General features: G+C 31.4%; 2 protein-coding genes across 15 annotated transcripts; one reads left to right on the top strand and one right to left on the bottom strand.

The window, feature by feature from the left end:
* Positions 1–4,584: 4,584 nt before the first annotated feature.
* COL21 (CONSTANS-like zinc finger protein) lies at positions 4,585–13,410 on the top strand. 12 transcript variants are annotated; one of them, XR_005892139.1, is made up of 6 exons: positions 4,587–5,852; positions 6,460–6,935; positions 7,066–7,133; positions 11,594–11,636; positions 11,759–11,917; positions 12,033–13,410. XR_005892139.1 is itself a non-coding variant. In XM_041016875.1 (2 exons), exons 1-2 carry the CDS (start codon positions 4,806–4,808, stop codon positions 5,984–5,986), a joined length of 1,071 nt encoding a protein of 356 aa, XP_040872809.1. In that variant the 5' UTR covers positions 4,585–4,805; the 3' UTR covers positions 5,987–7,030. The 12 variants fall into 12 exon arrangements, 2 of the variants coding, with proteins under 2 accessions (XP_040872809.1, NP_001239992.2); XR_005892141.1 differs by lacking the exons at positions 11,594–11,636; positions 11,759–11,917 and adding an exon at positions 10,517–10,579 and having other exon boundaries at positions 4,585–6,935; positions 12,038–12,113; positions 12,988–13,410; XR_005892138.1 differs by lacking the exons at positions 11,594–11,636; positions 11,759–11,917 and adding an exon at positions 10,517–10,579.
* LOC100500620 (uncharacterized) lies at positions 13,155–15,121 on the bottom strand. Of its 3 annotated transcripts, none has more exons than XM_006582797.4 (3): positions 14,600–15,121; positions 14,374–14,436; positions 13,155–13,417 (listed from the first exon to the last, which is right to left on the bottom strand). In XM_006582797.4, exons 1-2 carry the CDS (start codon positions 14,886–14,888, stop codon positions 14,405–14,407), a joined length of 321 nt encoding a protein of 106 aa, XP_006582860.1. In that variant the 5' UTR covers positions 14,889–15,121; the 3' UTR covers positions 13,155–13,417; positions 14,374–14,404.
* Between the last annotated feature and the right edge of the window lie 738 nt (positions 15,122–15,859).

A 15,859-nucleotide genomic window follows, 5' to 3' on the forward strand; every position in this document is an offset into this window, starting at 1 on the left:
CTGGCGATTAAATTCTCCACTTTTTACATTTGGTGACAATCTCTACCAGAGAAATGTAAGTAAAACTAAAATGCTAACCTTTTCCTTGGCAGGAAAATAACCACAACAAACTGTATTCACTTTTCTACACAAAATTAGACGGAAGCACCAAAATAAACACACCCACATGTGTGATAAATTTGGATGCCATTTGAATACACAATTTCATAGTGAAATAGAATTCAAAGTAATTATCTTTTTCCTCCAAAAGCATGCAAATTTCTTGTAATTCTGACCGATGCAATTGGAACAATCTTTCAAAGAGAAAACCCATCTCCTGGCGCACACACTGCAATTGTAAACAGGTAGATGGTGGCGGACCGGTGGCGGCATGTGAAATCAACTAGGTCTAGGATTTCGTATTCACTTAGGAAGACAGTTATTGCTTCTTGGGGACACACAGTAGGGTGTCATTCACGGGTAGCTATTTTACATATCTTTCCATATCATCATGTAGGCAGCATTCATAGAGAGAATCCACGCAGAACACACAAATAAGATACCATTTAGGCGTTTACTAATTGCCACAAAACATTAATTAATTCAAATGTCTCTTCCTTCACCTAAGCCCTCCACCAAATCAAATAAAATTCCTCAGTTCTACAAAGTTGATATCGGAATCCATCAATTGGTACCTATCTTAATCAATTGTGTATCTGTATGGCTTTTTGTATATTCCAAAAGGGCTTTTTCTATAATTTTGAATCCTCTCTCTGTTCTTATCTCCTCACATTTCCACACAACATTACACAAACGGAACACAATTGGCAGTGAATGCAGAATTTCAAAATACAATAGAATTCGAATTAATGATTATTTACAAAAGAAGATAGATAGGTATGTAATGCTGTATTTGAAATTCTGACCGTGCAATTGGAAGAGTCTTTGGAAGAGAAAACCTATCTCTTACAACATTCCAACGGAGAACGTCTTCTTCTCCGTTTGGACGGAGAATTTTCCGGTGGAGGCCTCCCACGCTTGCGCCGCACCATAGTTGCTCCGGTTCAAGGCACCTATTATATTATTAATTAATTTATAATTACATTAAAATTATAATTTAATTTGAATGATTAATATGGTGTAAAGTTTTTTCACACTCATTTAATCATTAATTATCAAATTTCATTAATTTTTATAATAATTACTTTATATTTTAAATACATATATTATATATGGAATGATTTCTGGTTTTTTTAGTAAACGGAATAATTTTTTATTGGTTAGCAATCTAAAAAATTTACACTAATAATACAAAAAAATTTAATTATTAAAAAAAAATATCAGACCATGATAATTTTGTATTTTTCTTATATTTATCATATTACTACACAAATTTATTTTACCATTTCAATATTAAATTTAAAAAATTGAAGTGAATAATTACTGTGTCAAATGAATTTATTATTTATTATAAAATATTTTTTTTATAATTATATTGAATATACATCATTTCAATCTATGAGTGATTATTATCAAATTTAAAAGTGTGATGTGAAATTTGTTATATAGTAATCTTTTAGTTTCATAATATCAAATTTTTTTATATGATTGTGTAATATATTCTTTATTTTTCTAATTAATGATTCATTAATTCTTTTTATGTATTAATTTCACTAAGTATTTATTAAGATATTTTTGAAAAAAAGTATTTAATTTATGTTTAATAAAATTAGTTGAAAAACTGACAAAAAAAATTCAAAAGTTAAAAAGTATAAAATGAAATTAAAATAATTAAATGGTGAGTTATTTAAAAAAAGTAATAAAGAAATTAAATAAATATGTTGAGGATAAAAATAAAAAATATATAAAAAGTTAGAAGTGATAAATTAGAGTTTTAAAAAATATTATTCTAATAATATTAAAAAAATATTAAAAATTATTAAAAAAAATTATTTACTGAATAATCAAATAAATTTTTTAACTAATATAAAAAACTAACTAAAATATCTTTAAAAACATAATCTTAATATAACATTAATTTTATAAAACGACACATATTTTAAAATGAATTTTTTTTCTTTCCAAAACGTCATATATATTATTCTGAACAAAAAAAAAGTAATATAGAAAGAAAACATATCACCTTCACACCAGATAATTACACACATCACATCATTATCGGAAAATTTAAAAGTCTCAGTAGAAGAAAATAAGAGGGTCATGTACATTGTGAGAAAATAAGAGGGACATTCCTTTCACACACTCTCGGGAGCATACTAGGCTAGGAGAATCGAAAAAATTATACTAAGTGAATGTTTCTTGACATATACTTGCTCATAACGTTACTCTTATTTCCTTCTGTTTTTGCTCAGACTCATATATTAAATGACTACATCGGTTCCAGGCGTTGGAAAAAGAGGTTTGGCTCATCGTGTATGGAAGCAAAGTTGGAAGGAAGCGCGCCTTTACCAACAAGCATATCATTGAAGTTCGTATTAGTGAATAGATAACCTAAATCGGTCCTAGATTGTGTCTTATTCCCTGTGTTTTAGTGTGTATTACTTTTCTCACTGAGGAGTTTGGAATGTTTATACAATTTGTTTTGCGCGGTGAGTGAGTGTTAAAAGTGTGTATTACTTTTCTTTCATCTTTCGAAATTGTATAAACAAAAAAATTGAACAAAAATAAATGAGAGATTAAAAATAAACAAACATTTTTATAGGAACTAAAAATATAAAAAAATATTATATAATAAAAATTTAAGAATAATAAATTTATTTTGAGAGATTAAAATTAGAATATGAAAAAATTGAGAGAATGAGAAATTAATTTAAGTATAAATAAATAACATACAAACATTTTATCACTTACATATATTCACCGTGATTATGGGCAACAAATTTATCATGGATATCCTGGGATCCCGTTATAAATCTACAAAACATATCTGATCGATCTGTTACATTCATATCTCATTACACACAACAGGTGTCATAAGTTAGCTTGCTCTTATTGTTCCATCAAACTCTTGAAGATTTCATTAAATCATCATCAAATTGACATTGTATTAAGATTCCCTCTATATTACCCCGAGTTACTGCGTAGTAGCACCAAAGTTTGTTCCCTCTGTGCCTGTCTGTGTCCCCTTTTTCCCTCCCTGTTGTTTGTAAATTTACACGAAAGGATAAGATCGTCATGGCACCCGTGACAGGCAATTTATTGAAAGGTAAGTTGTAGAAGGGTGCTAAAGGAGGCTCTTGGAAGAGACTGGTCACTGTTCATAGTATTGCACAACCAGTACAAAATTAAATAGCAACATTTTTGGCTGCATCTATATGTGTCTATGTGCAATTTGTGGTTTTGATGAATAGAAAATTTATATATGGGCCCAAATAAAATGTAGGAAATTTTATGGTAAACTATTCTTTGGACTGATTCCTAGAATGTCACATTTGTAGTTAATTTGTTACAATTTCACTATCTAATTGCTCTTGCATATGTTTTCACATCAAAATTGCCTCTCATGTATGGAAACTTGAGTGAAGATATTGATTTATAAGTATAACCCATTGACAGGACATATCCATTTCAGTCTCTTGGTTGTGGTTATATACATCAATCAAGTAAATCATCCCCATTTATGTATAATTAAGATCAATGCTTATAAAGCCCACAAATTGGAAAATCATGTGATTGGCCAATAATGGTATGGTTGGTGGGACTTTAATGTTTGAAAAATTTGAGCCACCGGTGTAACGATAAAAAAGAGAAAACAAGGTTCAATCCCCACATACTAAATTTAACCATATTTTGGACACACTCAATAACAAAACACAAAGCATAAATTTATTTCTGGTTGAAATTTCTCGAAACAAAAGTACCAAATTCTAAAGCTGAACTCTTCCAAATTAGTCAACCGGAGCCATATATTATTCAAACACAGGGCTGCATCTATTGGTGGAAAATGCACCGTTACAAATGAGAAGTTGAAGGCAACCACAGGCGAAGTGAAAGCAACGTGAAGTGAGGACCACAGAAAGGAATTATTGAATTGCAGTTGCAACACAACAAAAAAGGTCTTACTCTAACACACACCAACAACACTGACACTAGTAGACCCTCACACATAACCTGTTGGATCCACTAGAAATCCCATAAAAGGAAAGGCAACCAATAAGAATTTAGAGAACAAGATGAACATCAAAGCTCCAGCCAATGAGCTTTGCGATGAGACCAAGTCGTGGGTCCCTAAGGCTTTCACCCAATGTCCTGTAGCAAATTACTAATGTTACATGGGCCTTGATTATATTTGGATAAATTATTACATAATTTAGGATGATTATGGTCTTAAGTCTTACCTAATTAATCTATGTATGCATGACACATAATTAAATTAATTAAAATCTTTTTTGTAAATTAAAAATCTTAGTTATATATGTCAAATAAAGATTAATCAACCATGTACACGTAAATGTCTGATAATCATAAATTGAAGTCTTCATTATATCTCAAGTAAAAATTAGTCAGAATCATGAATTAACACGTAATGATTTGAGAACCATAGATTTGCAGTAGTCTTAAAGCTATGTAATAGTTTCTCGTTACACTGGGGGGGCAAGGAACCAAGTAAGAACAAACTATAAGACCCCACTGTGCTTCACTCTCATCACATTTTCAAGTTTCAGCATAACCAATAATTGAATTTGAATCATTTGGGTCTCTAGACACAAACACTACCCCCTCTTTCCCCCTCCTCAACATTGTTATGATCCCTTGTTGGTAACCATTCCATTTGCACTTGTCTTTGCAACCAAAAAACAAGCTCTATGACCAACGAAATGAAAGAAGCAAGTGCCTTAGGAGCTAGAACAGCACGAGCATGCGAGAGCTGCCTAAAAGTAAGAGCACGGTGGTATTGTGCAGCTGATGATGCATTCCTTTGCCATGGCTGTGACAACATGGTTCACTCAGCAAACCAATTAGCAAGTAGACACGAAAGGGTTAAGCTTCAAACTGCATCCTCTAAGGTCAACTACTCAGTGACCCCTAAGGTAGCATGGCACAGTGGATTCACACGCAAGGCAAGAACGCCACGCCACAACAACAACAGACACTCATCATTGAAACAACAACAACAAAAAAAACCATTACATGAAGAACGAGGAGAGGAAGAAGTGTTTTTCAATAACACTATTAGTCTTCTTCCCCTTGTGCCTGAGCTTGGAAGTGAAGAGCCATTGCTTAATGATGAGACTGAGGAGCAACTACTGTGTCGCGTGCCGGTGTTTGATGCTGAGCTGTGTAGCATATACAATGAAGTGAAGGACGAGGTTGTAGCTGCTGGTGAAGAAGCCTTGGACTTGGAAAACTTTTCTTCCGAGTTTCTTCCATCAGATACGGACCTTGCTGAGTTTACTGCTGATGTGAAAAGCTTTCTTGGAAACGGGGCTGATGAGGATTCACCTGATGATGATGAGCACGTGAAAGAATCAGAACTACTGATTCTTGATTGCAAAGAAGAAGAAGGAGATGAGGAAATGGATGAATGTATTGATGGAGTACTAATTGGAGCCAAAGATGCAATGGTGAAGGTCAAAGATGAAGAAGAACTTGATGCTGATGATGACACAGCTTGCCATTTGGATTCGATTCTTGATATGAACGGCGAGGCATTTAATTGGAATATTGTTGAATCAGAATCACCTGCACAGGCACAAGAAGATGAAGTGAGTAAAGTGGGAACTAAGAAGGACATATTTTTGAGATTAAACTATGAAGAAGTCATTACTGCTTGGGCAAGTCAAGGTTCTCCATGGACTAATGGGACCCCACCTAAGTTCTTCAACTCTGATGATTGCTGGCTAGACTTCTTGGTAAATTCTCTTCAACCCTCTTTGCTTATGCATGCAGCAGTGTTATCTTCTTGCGTGTTTGGTTCAACTTATTTTTATGAGAATAACTTTTTGATCAGTTTTTCTTATAGTATCATAGCCGGTCTCTTATCTAGCTAAAGGAGGAAGGTTGTGTTACGTCATCAGTAGCCAACGTAAAATTCGTTGATATACCTCAAATCCATTCATAGTGGGGTTGTGTTATGCCTTCGGTAAACAATAATGTCAAATTCGTCGATATACCTAAAATCACTCATAGTCTCATATCTGGCTAAAGGAGAAAGGTTGTGTTACGTCTTCAGTAACCAATGTAAAATTCGTCTATATATACCAAACATGAATCACTCAAAAGAAAGCTATTGTTTTTTATTTTTAAAAAAGTCTCAACAAGAATGCAGCTACTCAATTGTATTGTATAGGTGAGTGTATATAGCTCCTTATTACATAGTTTTGTTTTTGTTTTTGTTGAATTTGTTGCAACCGAAAATATTTAGTTTTTGAAAAATTTAGAATGACCTTTTACATTCTTTTGAAGCTCAAACTTGATGATCACTGTTTGACATGGAAGTTTTTTTTTTTGTTAATTAAGGGTTCGAATGGTGGGAATGTTCAATGCTGTTATGGGGCAGTGGGAAGCTTAAGGGTGCATGCAGATGGGGGAAGGGAAGCAAGAGTGTCAAGGTACCGAGAGAAGAGAAGAACGCGTTTATTTGCAAAGAAGATAAGGTATGAAGTGAGGAAGTTGAACGCGGAGAAAAGACCTAGAATGAAAGGTCGATTTGTGAAGAGGACACCCTTTGTTGGAGCCACTGCGTTGCCAGCTTAATCATCAATCACCACTGACATGATTGATCATCAAAGTGATCAAATAAATGGTTAACTTTTCCAAGTTTGATTTTATGGAAAAGTTAGTTTGATTAATTATTAGTTACTAGGTTTTGCCATGTATGTACATTATCATCACTAGGTCAGGTTTCTCTTGCTTGGGATATTTATTGCTTTCTCTAGCAGGTCTAGCTAGTACTAATGGAAATGGTAGCCCCTCTCAGCATGTTGAAGACTTTGGTAATCAATTTCGGGAGCCCTTTTTCAATGTTGCTTAATTATGATATATATAAGAATCTGTAATTAATCTATGCTGATGTTATGTTTACCTTTAACTCTGAGGGTACTGATTAACAGTGTTTAATATCAGGTACTTATATGTACAAGTTTTACATCTGCTATGCATAGGAATTGAAGAAGAAGAACGAAAGCAAACAGGTGAAATTAAATGGACTATATAAAAGATTAAAATACTCTTCAAATATTTGAACTAATTCACTATCAAATGTTATAAGAACAGATACACATATGGAAAGTCTTAACTTTATTTCAACGGTGGATACAAATAATAGCTTACACATATGGCATAAACTTATATATAGAGACTAATTAACAAGCATACTAAAGAACATATATCAGTTATATATGTAATTTAAATAACAATTAATGAGCGTTGCACCCAACTAACAATCAATTAATTTCTCTTAAATTGCTAAAATTTTGATACTGATATCATAGTGAATATATAATTTCTAATTAAACCTCACTGAAATATGTTGTTATCAACCAGCTTGATGCTATGAGCTTTGGAGATTTGTTGGTTCTCCCAAGTTTGTCGGTTTAGAGATTGGTTGGTTCTTTCAATTTCGTGGGCTTGATTAGTTCTAGATTTGTAAGACTATCTAAGTGTTTTTAGTTACATGAATCAACTAACATTTTTTGTTTTGTTTACATAACCAATTAACTTAAACCACTATATTTCAAGTCAATTCAAATTCGCTCCTGCATATACCTAACCACTAGAGGACAAAAATGTGGCCTAATGTATGGTAAAGCTGTCTTCTTGGTGAACTAAGAAAATACAAACGTTAAGAGCATCCTACCTTATCTATGATTTATGTTCTATTTCTACTCTATTTATAATTATATGTGAGTCAATTTTATGCAAAAGTTTTATAAAGTGCATGTCATTATTTTATATATGATCTTTTTTTTTATATAAAAAAAAACAGACATTCCTTTCATAAACAAATCCAAAATTGATTTTCAGTACCCTCAATAAAAATGACATTTTGACCAATAAATTAGATTCATGAAATCCCTCCTTAAATTATTAATACCAGTAATTCCCCAGAATTTGACCAATAAATCAATATACATTTGATAGAAAATCATTTGTATTTTTTAAAAGTCAAATCAGTAATTTCTTTTTAAAAAAATAGTATCAAACTTGAATTTTGAAAGCTTATCCGCATTCTTGTTTGTTTTTCTTTTTTAGTTCTGAATAAATTTTTCATAAACACTTACCGGGGAAAATTAGGGAGATAACATGAATTAAACTTCTCACATAACTTAAAATTAACTTATGATCCATTTAAACTTTTAGAAAAGTTAAATAAGTGAGCTTTTATAAAAGTTAAAGTGCTTAAGTTATGAAAGAAATTTAATTTATTTTATCTTTTTATTTTTTTCTATAAGTGTGTATGAAGAAGTATTTTTTTTTTTACTCTTCTTATACTAATAATTCTCTTTGGATTCTGATAATTTAAATTTATTCAATTCTCATGCAACTATGATTGATTGGAAAATTAATTTTTTAACATGTTTTTTATCTACCACAAAAATTCCTTTATCCAATAATTTTTATGACTAAGTCATGGATTGAGAAATAATTTTTATGACTAAGTCATGGATTGAGAATTATTACTCACATAGTTAACATGAAGGACACAAATTTGTGGAAATAGTTTGAGGTCCTGTCAAAGAGTCAAAGTACTAATTATGATTGTTACCAAAAATGAATATGTCTTTTCTTTCAAATCATAACATGTTTTATCAACTAAGTTGTTGGTATAAATAATTTTAGGTTCAGTTTTCCTACGTAAAGTTTGAAATTCAAGTCCTAAGAATGAAAAAAAACATGTGATTGAAAAATGAAACTTCACTAAAGATATTCAATTAAATTCTTCTACAGAGATTAATCATAAACAAAACTCAATTAAAACATGTTTATGACTTCAAGTGTTTTATAATAATGTTCAATTATTTAAATGTTTCTTTGAGGTAATTATTTGAATGTTATGTTCTATATTTTTGTTCGGATGTTTGTAATCTTTTAAAATTCATGATGTAGTGGCTAATAATTTGCTTATGATGAAAAAGATATTTAGTTTTATATTTATGGAGAATGGAATATTTAAACTTTTAATTGTGTGTGTCGGTAAGTTCAATCTATTTTGTTGAGTGTATACATCTAACTCATGAATTTATTATGACTTAGAGAAAAAAAATCATGAAAAATACATGTGATCTTGTTAAAAAAAGAAGGGTACCTTCTTACCCTATGCTATGCATGCACCAAGTAGTTATTCGTAAGGTTCCTAGGTCATGTCTGGTTCAGTCCGGAGATCCCAATATCTATCCAAAAAATAAAACTAAAAAGGTCTTTTGTTTAACCACTAAACTAAAAATATTCATATTTAATTTTATCTTAAAATTCAGTTTGAAATAGAGATAATGAGAGAGTTAACTGCACAGACCTAAATTTGCAAAATAAAATTAGTTTAAACTTAAAGTTTACAAACCTTAATTTAATCCAAACATTTACTTAAATATGAATATTTTTATTTTTTTGAGTTTATACTAGGCCCTTGCATATCTACCATAAGAAGTATAATTTTGTGATTAAAATGAATGGTTAAGATTAGTGGTTAAACAAGAATAATCTTGTGCATCTGAGTTCAATATGATGAATTTCTCCCAGTTTAATAATTACCATAAGTAGAGCCTCTTTTATAAAGTAAATCATCACATTCTCACTTCTACTCAAGAAAAGATGGGTTGCAAAAGATAATGAGAAGAAAGAACACACTAATACTATATTAGTTTAATTAAGGTGTTTTACAACTCTCAAATTTATTAAGAATATCATATTAAATGTTAGGATAAATAATATGTGTTCTGTTTGTGTAAACATCCTCTAGGATTGTATCTCAGTTCAATATGATGACTTTCTCCCAGTTTAATAATTACCATAAGTAGAGCCTCTTTTATAAAGTAAATCATCACATCCAGATAATAATGAGAAGAAAGAACACACTAATACTATATCAGTTTAATTAAGGTGTTTTACAATTCTCAAATTTATTAAGAATATCATATTAAATGTTAGGATAAATAACATGTGTTCTGTTTGTGTAAACATCTTCTAAGATTGTATCTAATTATAAATTGTTATATTTAGCTAGTTGTATTTTCTTAATTTTTTAATAATAATAATTTTAAATTTTTATTAAGAATGATGTCTAATTGATTGACAATACATGTATATTAAATTTTAAATATTATGAGTCATTAATTATTTATTTGATTTATATTATAAATTTTAAATGTCAATTTATAGTTTGTAATTCAAGACTTTAAGTTTACGATTCTTTACCTGTGAAATTGGTGGCAATGGATAAATTAAATATTCTAACTAGAACACTTTGATTATCCAATACCATAATAATATATGTTGTTAATATTCAAACACCCTCCCTCGTGATGAGTATGTCAACTTTTGTTGTTTGATTGATAATTTGGTACTCTATGGTATGTAGGAAATGACAGAACTTCACATACAAGTTTGGTTCTCTTACCATGATGTTCATGATCAAGCAAAGGTGGGAAGGCTATGGCTAAGGGGGTTAATGGACTAGATGTTTTTTAGAGAGTGATAGCAAAGAAACTAAACAAATAAATAAAAAAATACAACCAGTTATTGGATATGTTCAATATGATCCGTGTCTAGTTGCATCAATAAAAAAATACATTAATTTGTGTGGGGACAATGTAACTAGTTGACCCCTCTTAGTGACTCATCTATGATCATCTATTTTCCTTCCTTCTATTTGTACTCACTACCATCGACAAAAGACACCATACATAGGATTTATCATTAATGATTGTTACAATACATCTTAATGATAAGCATTCTCAAGGTCAGACATATAACTACATTAATTGCTTTAAAAGAGAATTGTGTAGTGGATAATAATCAGAAATTTGAACATAAATTGTTACTCTGTGTAGACACGAGATATGGGACCATAGGCATATGCAATGTGACTAAGAGACACACTCACCCTAGGTCCGGGTTTGTTTGCACTAGTCTTGAATTAGAGAGTGTAATGGTGGCTAATTACATCTAATGGAGGAGCATGTATTAATATGATTAATAGAAGAAAGTCACAGGATAAAGTGTCTAACATATAACTGGCTCGCTCAATTCTAACCATTGACCCATTAAAAGCAATCTTGGTTAACCAAATTTTATCATTTCTTGTGAATTTGTCTTGTTATAGATTCCCTTAGAAGTGAGCTTTAAATATCTAGTCCATATATCAAAAAGAATAAATCAGTTTAGTAAATTTTTTTATAAATTACAATACCATGATGTATTGTAGTAGTAGATAATTGTATTATATATAATAAGAAATTTATATGTATCCTAACTAAATTATATTGTTAGGATAATATATTTTACACTAACAATTTGATTTTTGTTGCAAAATACTATACCAATGGAAATTAGCCAAATGATAAAGTGTCAATAAATGGTTTTTTTTCTTCACTCTCGCTAGAACATCAATATTTTTGGCTAGTCATCATCATGTTTTTTTTTTACTTGATTCCAGTGCAGATTGTATTGAATCTATTATCCTTCATGAGATGGTATAGGTATGTTCCTTTGAAAATGTTTTTTTATCTGAAAAACTTAGTTTTACAAACTCTTTTGGACTAAAATCAGAACCTAACTCTTTTGAAAAAGCATCTAAGATTACTAATTTGTCATTTGTAAGACTTCCTTTTTTTCCTGGGCATGGACGCATGGTTTAAGATAAAGAAGACAACATATGGCTTAAAAGAGTAAAGTACAACATCAAAATTAATATTGCTATCGAGTATCCATATCAGTTGTTCTTAAGTACCATAGCACGTTGCGGCAACTACCTACTATAGTGAGTTATTTTTCTACGTAGCCTGTCACAGTCAAACAAACTAAAACTACAAGAGATTTATCATTAATATACTTCTTTATTTCCACCTCTTTTTACTATTTTCTTCTGCTTGCAGTGCAGACCCTGTTTTCATTCATCAAGGATCGTTGACACCTTTGCTACAGCCTCCTCTTTCTGCTGTTTCAAGCTCTAACAGGTTTGTTCTCTCAATTTTTTTTTATCAACTCATACTCTCTTCTTAGCATCTTTGGTTTTGATTATTTTGTTAAAAAAACAAGCCACTTGTTTATTAATTGAAAAATCTGTCAATAAAGCTTGATTAAAAGCTCTTACTACTTTCATACACAAAAGAAGCTAATCCAAGCATGTACACTGCATTCTATTCTTTTATTGCATCAAATTGAAAATAAACATTTCCAGGTACTCTGTTGTTTCTTTTTATTATACTTGTTATGTTTCTTTCACTTGCCATTGAGTTGTAAGGGAAGTGTAACTTATACCAAGTAATGTAAGAACACATGTAAGGCAGGTGTAACTTCCCTTTCTATATCACCATCAACTGTCAACATAAAATGTGCTAAAAGAATTGTTGAGAGGAGACCATGGGAAATCACTTGGTTGTAATTCATTTTTTTTACCGACCCAAACTTTAATTCCTAGACCACCTAATTCCTAGACCACCACTGATTATCGCTTAACAGCATGTCTGGTTCTGTGTCAGAACCTCAAACATTGAAAGCTAAGCAACTTTATTTGAATGGACATCAACAAAATTAATGTTGAATGAAATTAATTTTGAAGCAATGCGATTTATATTTGAATGTTTTGTTATAAAATCAAGTTAAAAACAAAATTCAGTATAAAATTTTAAATCGAACACAAAAATTACTTAAAGTTACTTCAACCCATAAATAATTCTGAATTCTTCTTCAACCCATAAATAATTCTGAATTCTTCTTCAACATGAAACCAAACATGTAAAAATATATTTAAAATCAAAATTGTCCGGCGTCCAACTAAACATGCACTAAATATATCTTCTCTTGGACATGAAACTTATTGACACACAGCATTTTGACATTTCTCCCTTTCAACAAGTCCCGGGCTCGGGTGAAGAAAATGCTTGGCACCCTCAAATCCAACATGATGGTGAAATTTCATGATTACATATCGATGTATGGTATTTGAGTTTCAAAGAGTCTTACTTTGAATATTCGGAATGGATAACATTACAATCAACAGGGAACGAATAAACTTATTTCATAATCTGATTGTGATGTACTTTGTTCATAGCCTTTCCTTTCTTGTTTACATTTAAATGGTAACAAACAACATAAGACTAATGAGCCAAGGAAAAATAGCCAAGGCTAAGTCAAAATACAGTTGTAGTTTGCAGGAAGTTCAACTAAAAAAAAGAACATGAACACAATAACTGCAACAAACACTTCTCCAACCCAATATCCGATTCAGCAATATGATTAGTTGGATAAACGGTCTTCCCTGCCAAGGGAACAATACTTATCTTCATTCACAGATGCAAAATCATTGGTATCAATAAAGCAAAGAATATTACAAGTTTACAACAACCAAAAATGTACATGACATTACAAATTAAGATTCCAATTTGATCAAAGATGTATTTGTGCACTAGTATGCGATCCAAGAACTCACCCAACGATATTGTATTTATCAAACTAACTAAACAAATGTTCCTGACCAAATACATCAAATAACTCTACCTATTAGCTCTTACAAATAGAATCTAACAACGATCCAATGAGTCATCAATCACTTTGACTACTATTTTGACTAGTAACAACACCACTTTATTTTTAGCACTAAGTGCACCATCACTTCCTTTAATTTATTTATAAGAGCAATTCTCCTTATTACCATCACACTAGTCATCTGCACTAGTGTCATAACCAGAAATGAGAGGATCTGCACCGAGAAGTTTAAGGTGATAACAATCAAGTGACAATCCTCAAGAAAGCTGTTAATTAACTTAATTTAGCCCTTTATTATCTGTTATGCATAGTAAAAAATAGTTAATACTGCAGATTTTTAAACTCCCTCCAGCAAAGTACAACAACTTGCCAGGTACCCAAACTTTTGAACAAGGAACAGAAATTCTAGAGACACAAGCATGGAAAGCCAGCAGCAACATAAATAGATTTATGGCCAGTGCAGACTTGCCCATTTATTTTTCCAGTAGCATTCATTTAAGAACTAACTCCACCTATGATTTCATAGCCATTCCCAATCCAACCAATATAAAACTTATCAAAACCCTAAACATGAATAACTCTATCCTAGTCTACAAGGAGGAATGTCTTAGACCCTCAACATTAAACTAAAACTTGTCGAAACCCCAAACATCTCCAAACACTAATAACTCACGATGGGTTCATTTAACAATCATTGAGTATAGAAAATCAACTGATTTTTGAAATTACCTTTTTTTTGTTATTATTGTCCACAGGAAGGTCATTCAGACTCAACAGGGTCAACCTTGGGAGCTGTTTCAGAAAATTAAACAATGAATCATCACAAAACCATCAACAGACAAGGAAGAATATAAATTCCAAACAGCATTAAGGAAATCATCAAATGTTTCATAATTTTCCAAATTGAGAATTCCTAAAACCCTAGTAGATTGAAATTGGAAGAGAGAAGGGTGACCGTGGAGAGATGGGTGGCGACCGTCCTTGCCCCAACCGATGCCGCGGGTGGACTCGAGATACTGGTTGACGAGGTGGCGGCACTTCTGGAGGTGGTTGACGCCTTCGATGCGGTAGCACCAGCGGAGCTTCTCCCTAATGATCTTGGCCTTCTCGATTTGGATCCACTTCTCTCTCACGATGTGCTCCCTCATCTCCAGCATCGCCACCGGGTCCTTGTACGGATTCGCCGGATCGAAATCGTCCGGCGGCGACTCCTCGAACTCAACATACCCCTTCTTTCTTCCCATTCTCGCCAACGACCTCAGTGTCTCTTCTCTTCCTCTGATTGCGTTTCTGCAGTTCGCTTTTTTTTTTTTTTCACTTTCTTCCCTTATGGGCTCACGGTTGTCACAGACCCATTACCGTGGGCCCAATAAACTGTTCCTTATATTTGGGCTCAAGAGCAAACTTCTCTCCATTTCACAAGTATTAACACTTTTCCTTAACATATGGGTTAACTAACTAAAAAAATAATTCTTATCGAGAGACATAAAATTATATTAGTCATGATTTTTTTTGTATTTTTTTTATATTTTTCACAATAAATGCTTTTATTTATTTATTTAATAAATATATTATTAACAAAATCATATAAAATTACATCTCCTTTTCGGCTTTCGAACAGTCAAGGATTATTATAATATTACTATTTCATTATAATATTTAAAAAGATAAAATAGTAATTATAAAATATTTAGGCAAAATATAATTTTGATTCTTTTATTTTTTTAATATATAATTTTGGTCTATCATTTTAAAATAAGTACATTTAGTCTTTTTATTTTATAAAAAATAATTTTGAAATGAGGACATCAAAATGAAAAATTAACAAAGAGAAGAAGATAAAAATTATATTTTAACGGAATATTTACTTATGAATCGAAATTAGAAAACCATAATTGGTTATCAAGCTGTTATGCTCACAAAAGAAGTGTGTAGATGTTGTTTCATTTCAGTGGCGTTTTCACACCATTTTTGCGACGAAAGATATAGCGAAGGTCTCACAAATTTTAAACATCTCGTGTCTCTTTTAGTTCGAATTATAATAAACACACGTGGTGACACAAAATTAATTAACAATGTTTTTTTTTTTTTACTTTCAGTCATTTTCCCTCGTTCTCATTCATTTTGACACCTCAAATTTTATCACTACCGAACGGCCATAATTGTTAGCTCACGCGGAAAAGAAAATTAGTCAATGTATGAGTGTTTTTTTTAA

The sequence above is a fragment of the Glycine max genome, chromosome 7 (genome assembly GCF_000004515.6).
Source record: "Glycine max cultivar Williams 82 chromosome 7, Glycine_max_v4.0, whole genome shotgun sequence".
NCBI classification, from domain to species: domain Eukaryota; kingdom Viridiplantae; phylum Streptophyta; class Magnoliopsida; order Fabales; family Fabaceae; genus Glycine; species Glycine max.

Bases quoted from the DNA above. Each gene is read 5' to 3' on its own strand.
- COL21 (NM_001253063.2), top strand. From the start codon at position 4,806: ATGACCAACGAAATGAAAGAAGCAAGTGCCTTAGGAGCTAGAACAGCA. The intron at 5,853-6,459 runs GTAAATTCTCTT...TTGTTAATTAAG, and splicing joins ATTGCTGGCTAGACTTCTTG to GGTTCGAATGGTGGGAATGT.
- LOC100500620 (XM_006582797.4), bottom strand. From the start codon at position 14,888: ATGGGAAGAAAGAAGGGGTATGTTGAGTTCGAGGAGTCGCCGCCGGAC. The intron at 14,437-14,599 runs GTCACCCTTCTC...TTTCTGAAACAG, and splicing joins TCGCCACCCATCTCTCCACG to CTCCCAAGGTTGACCCTGTT.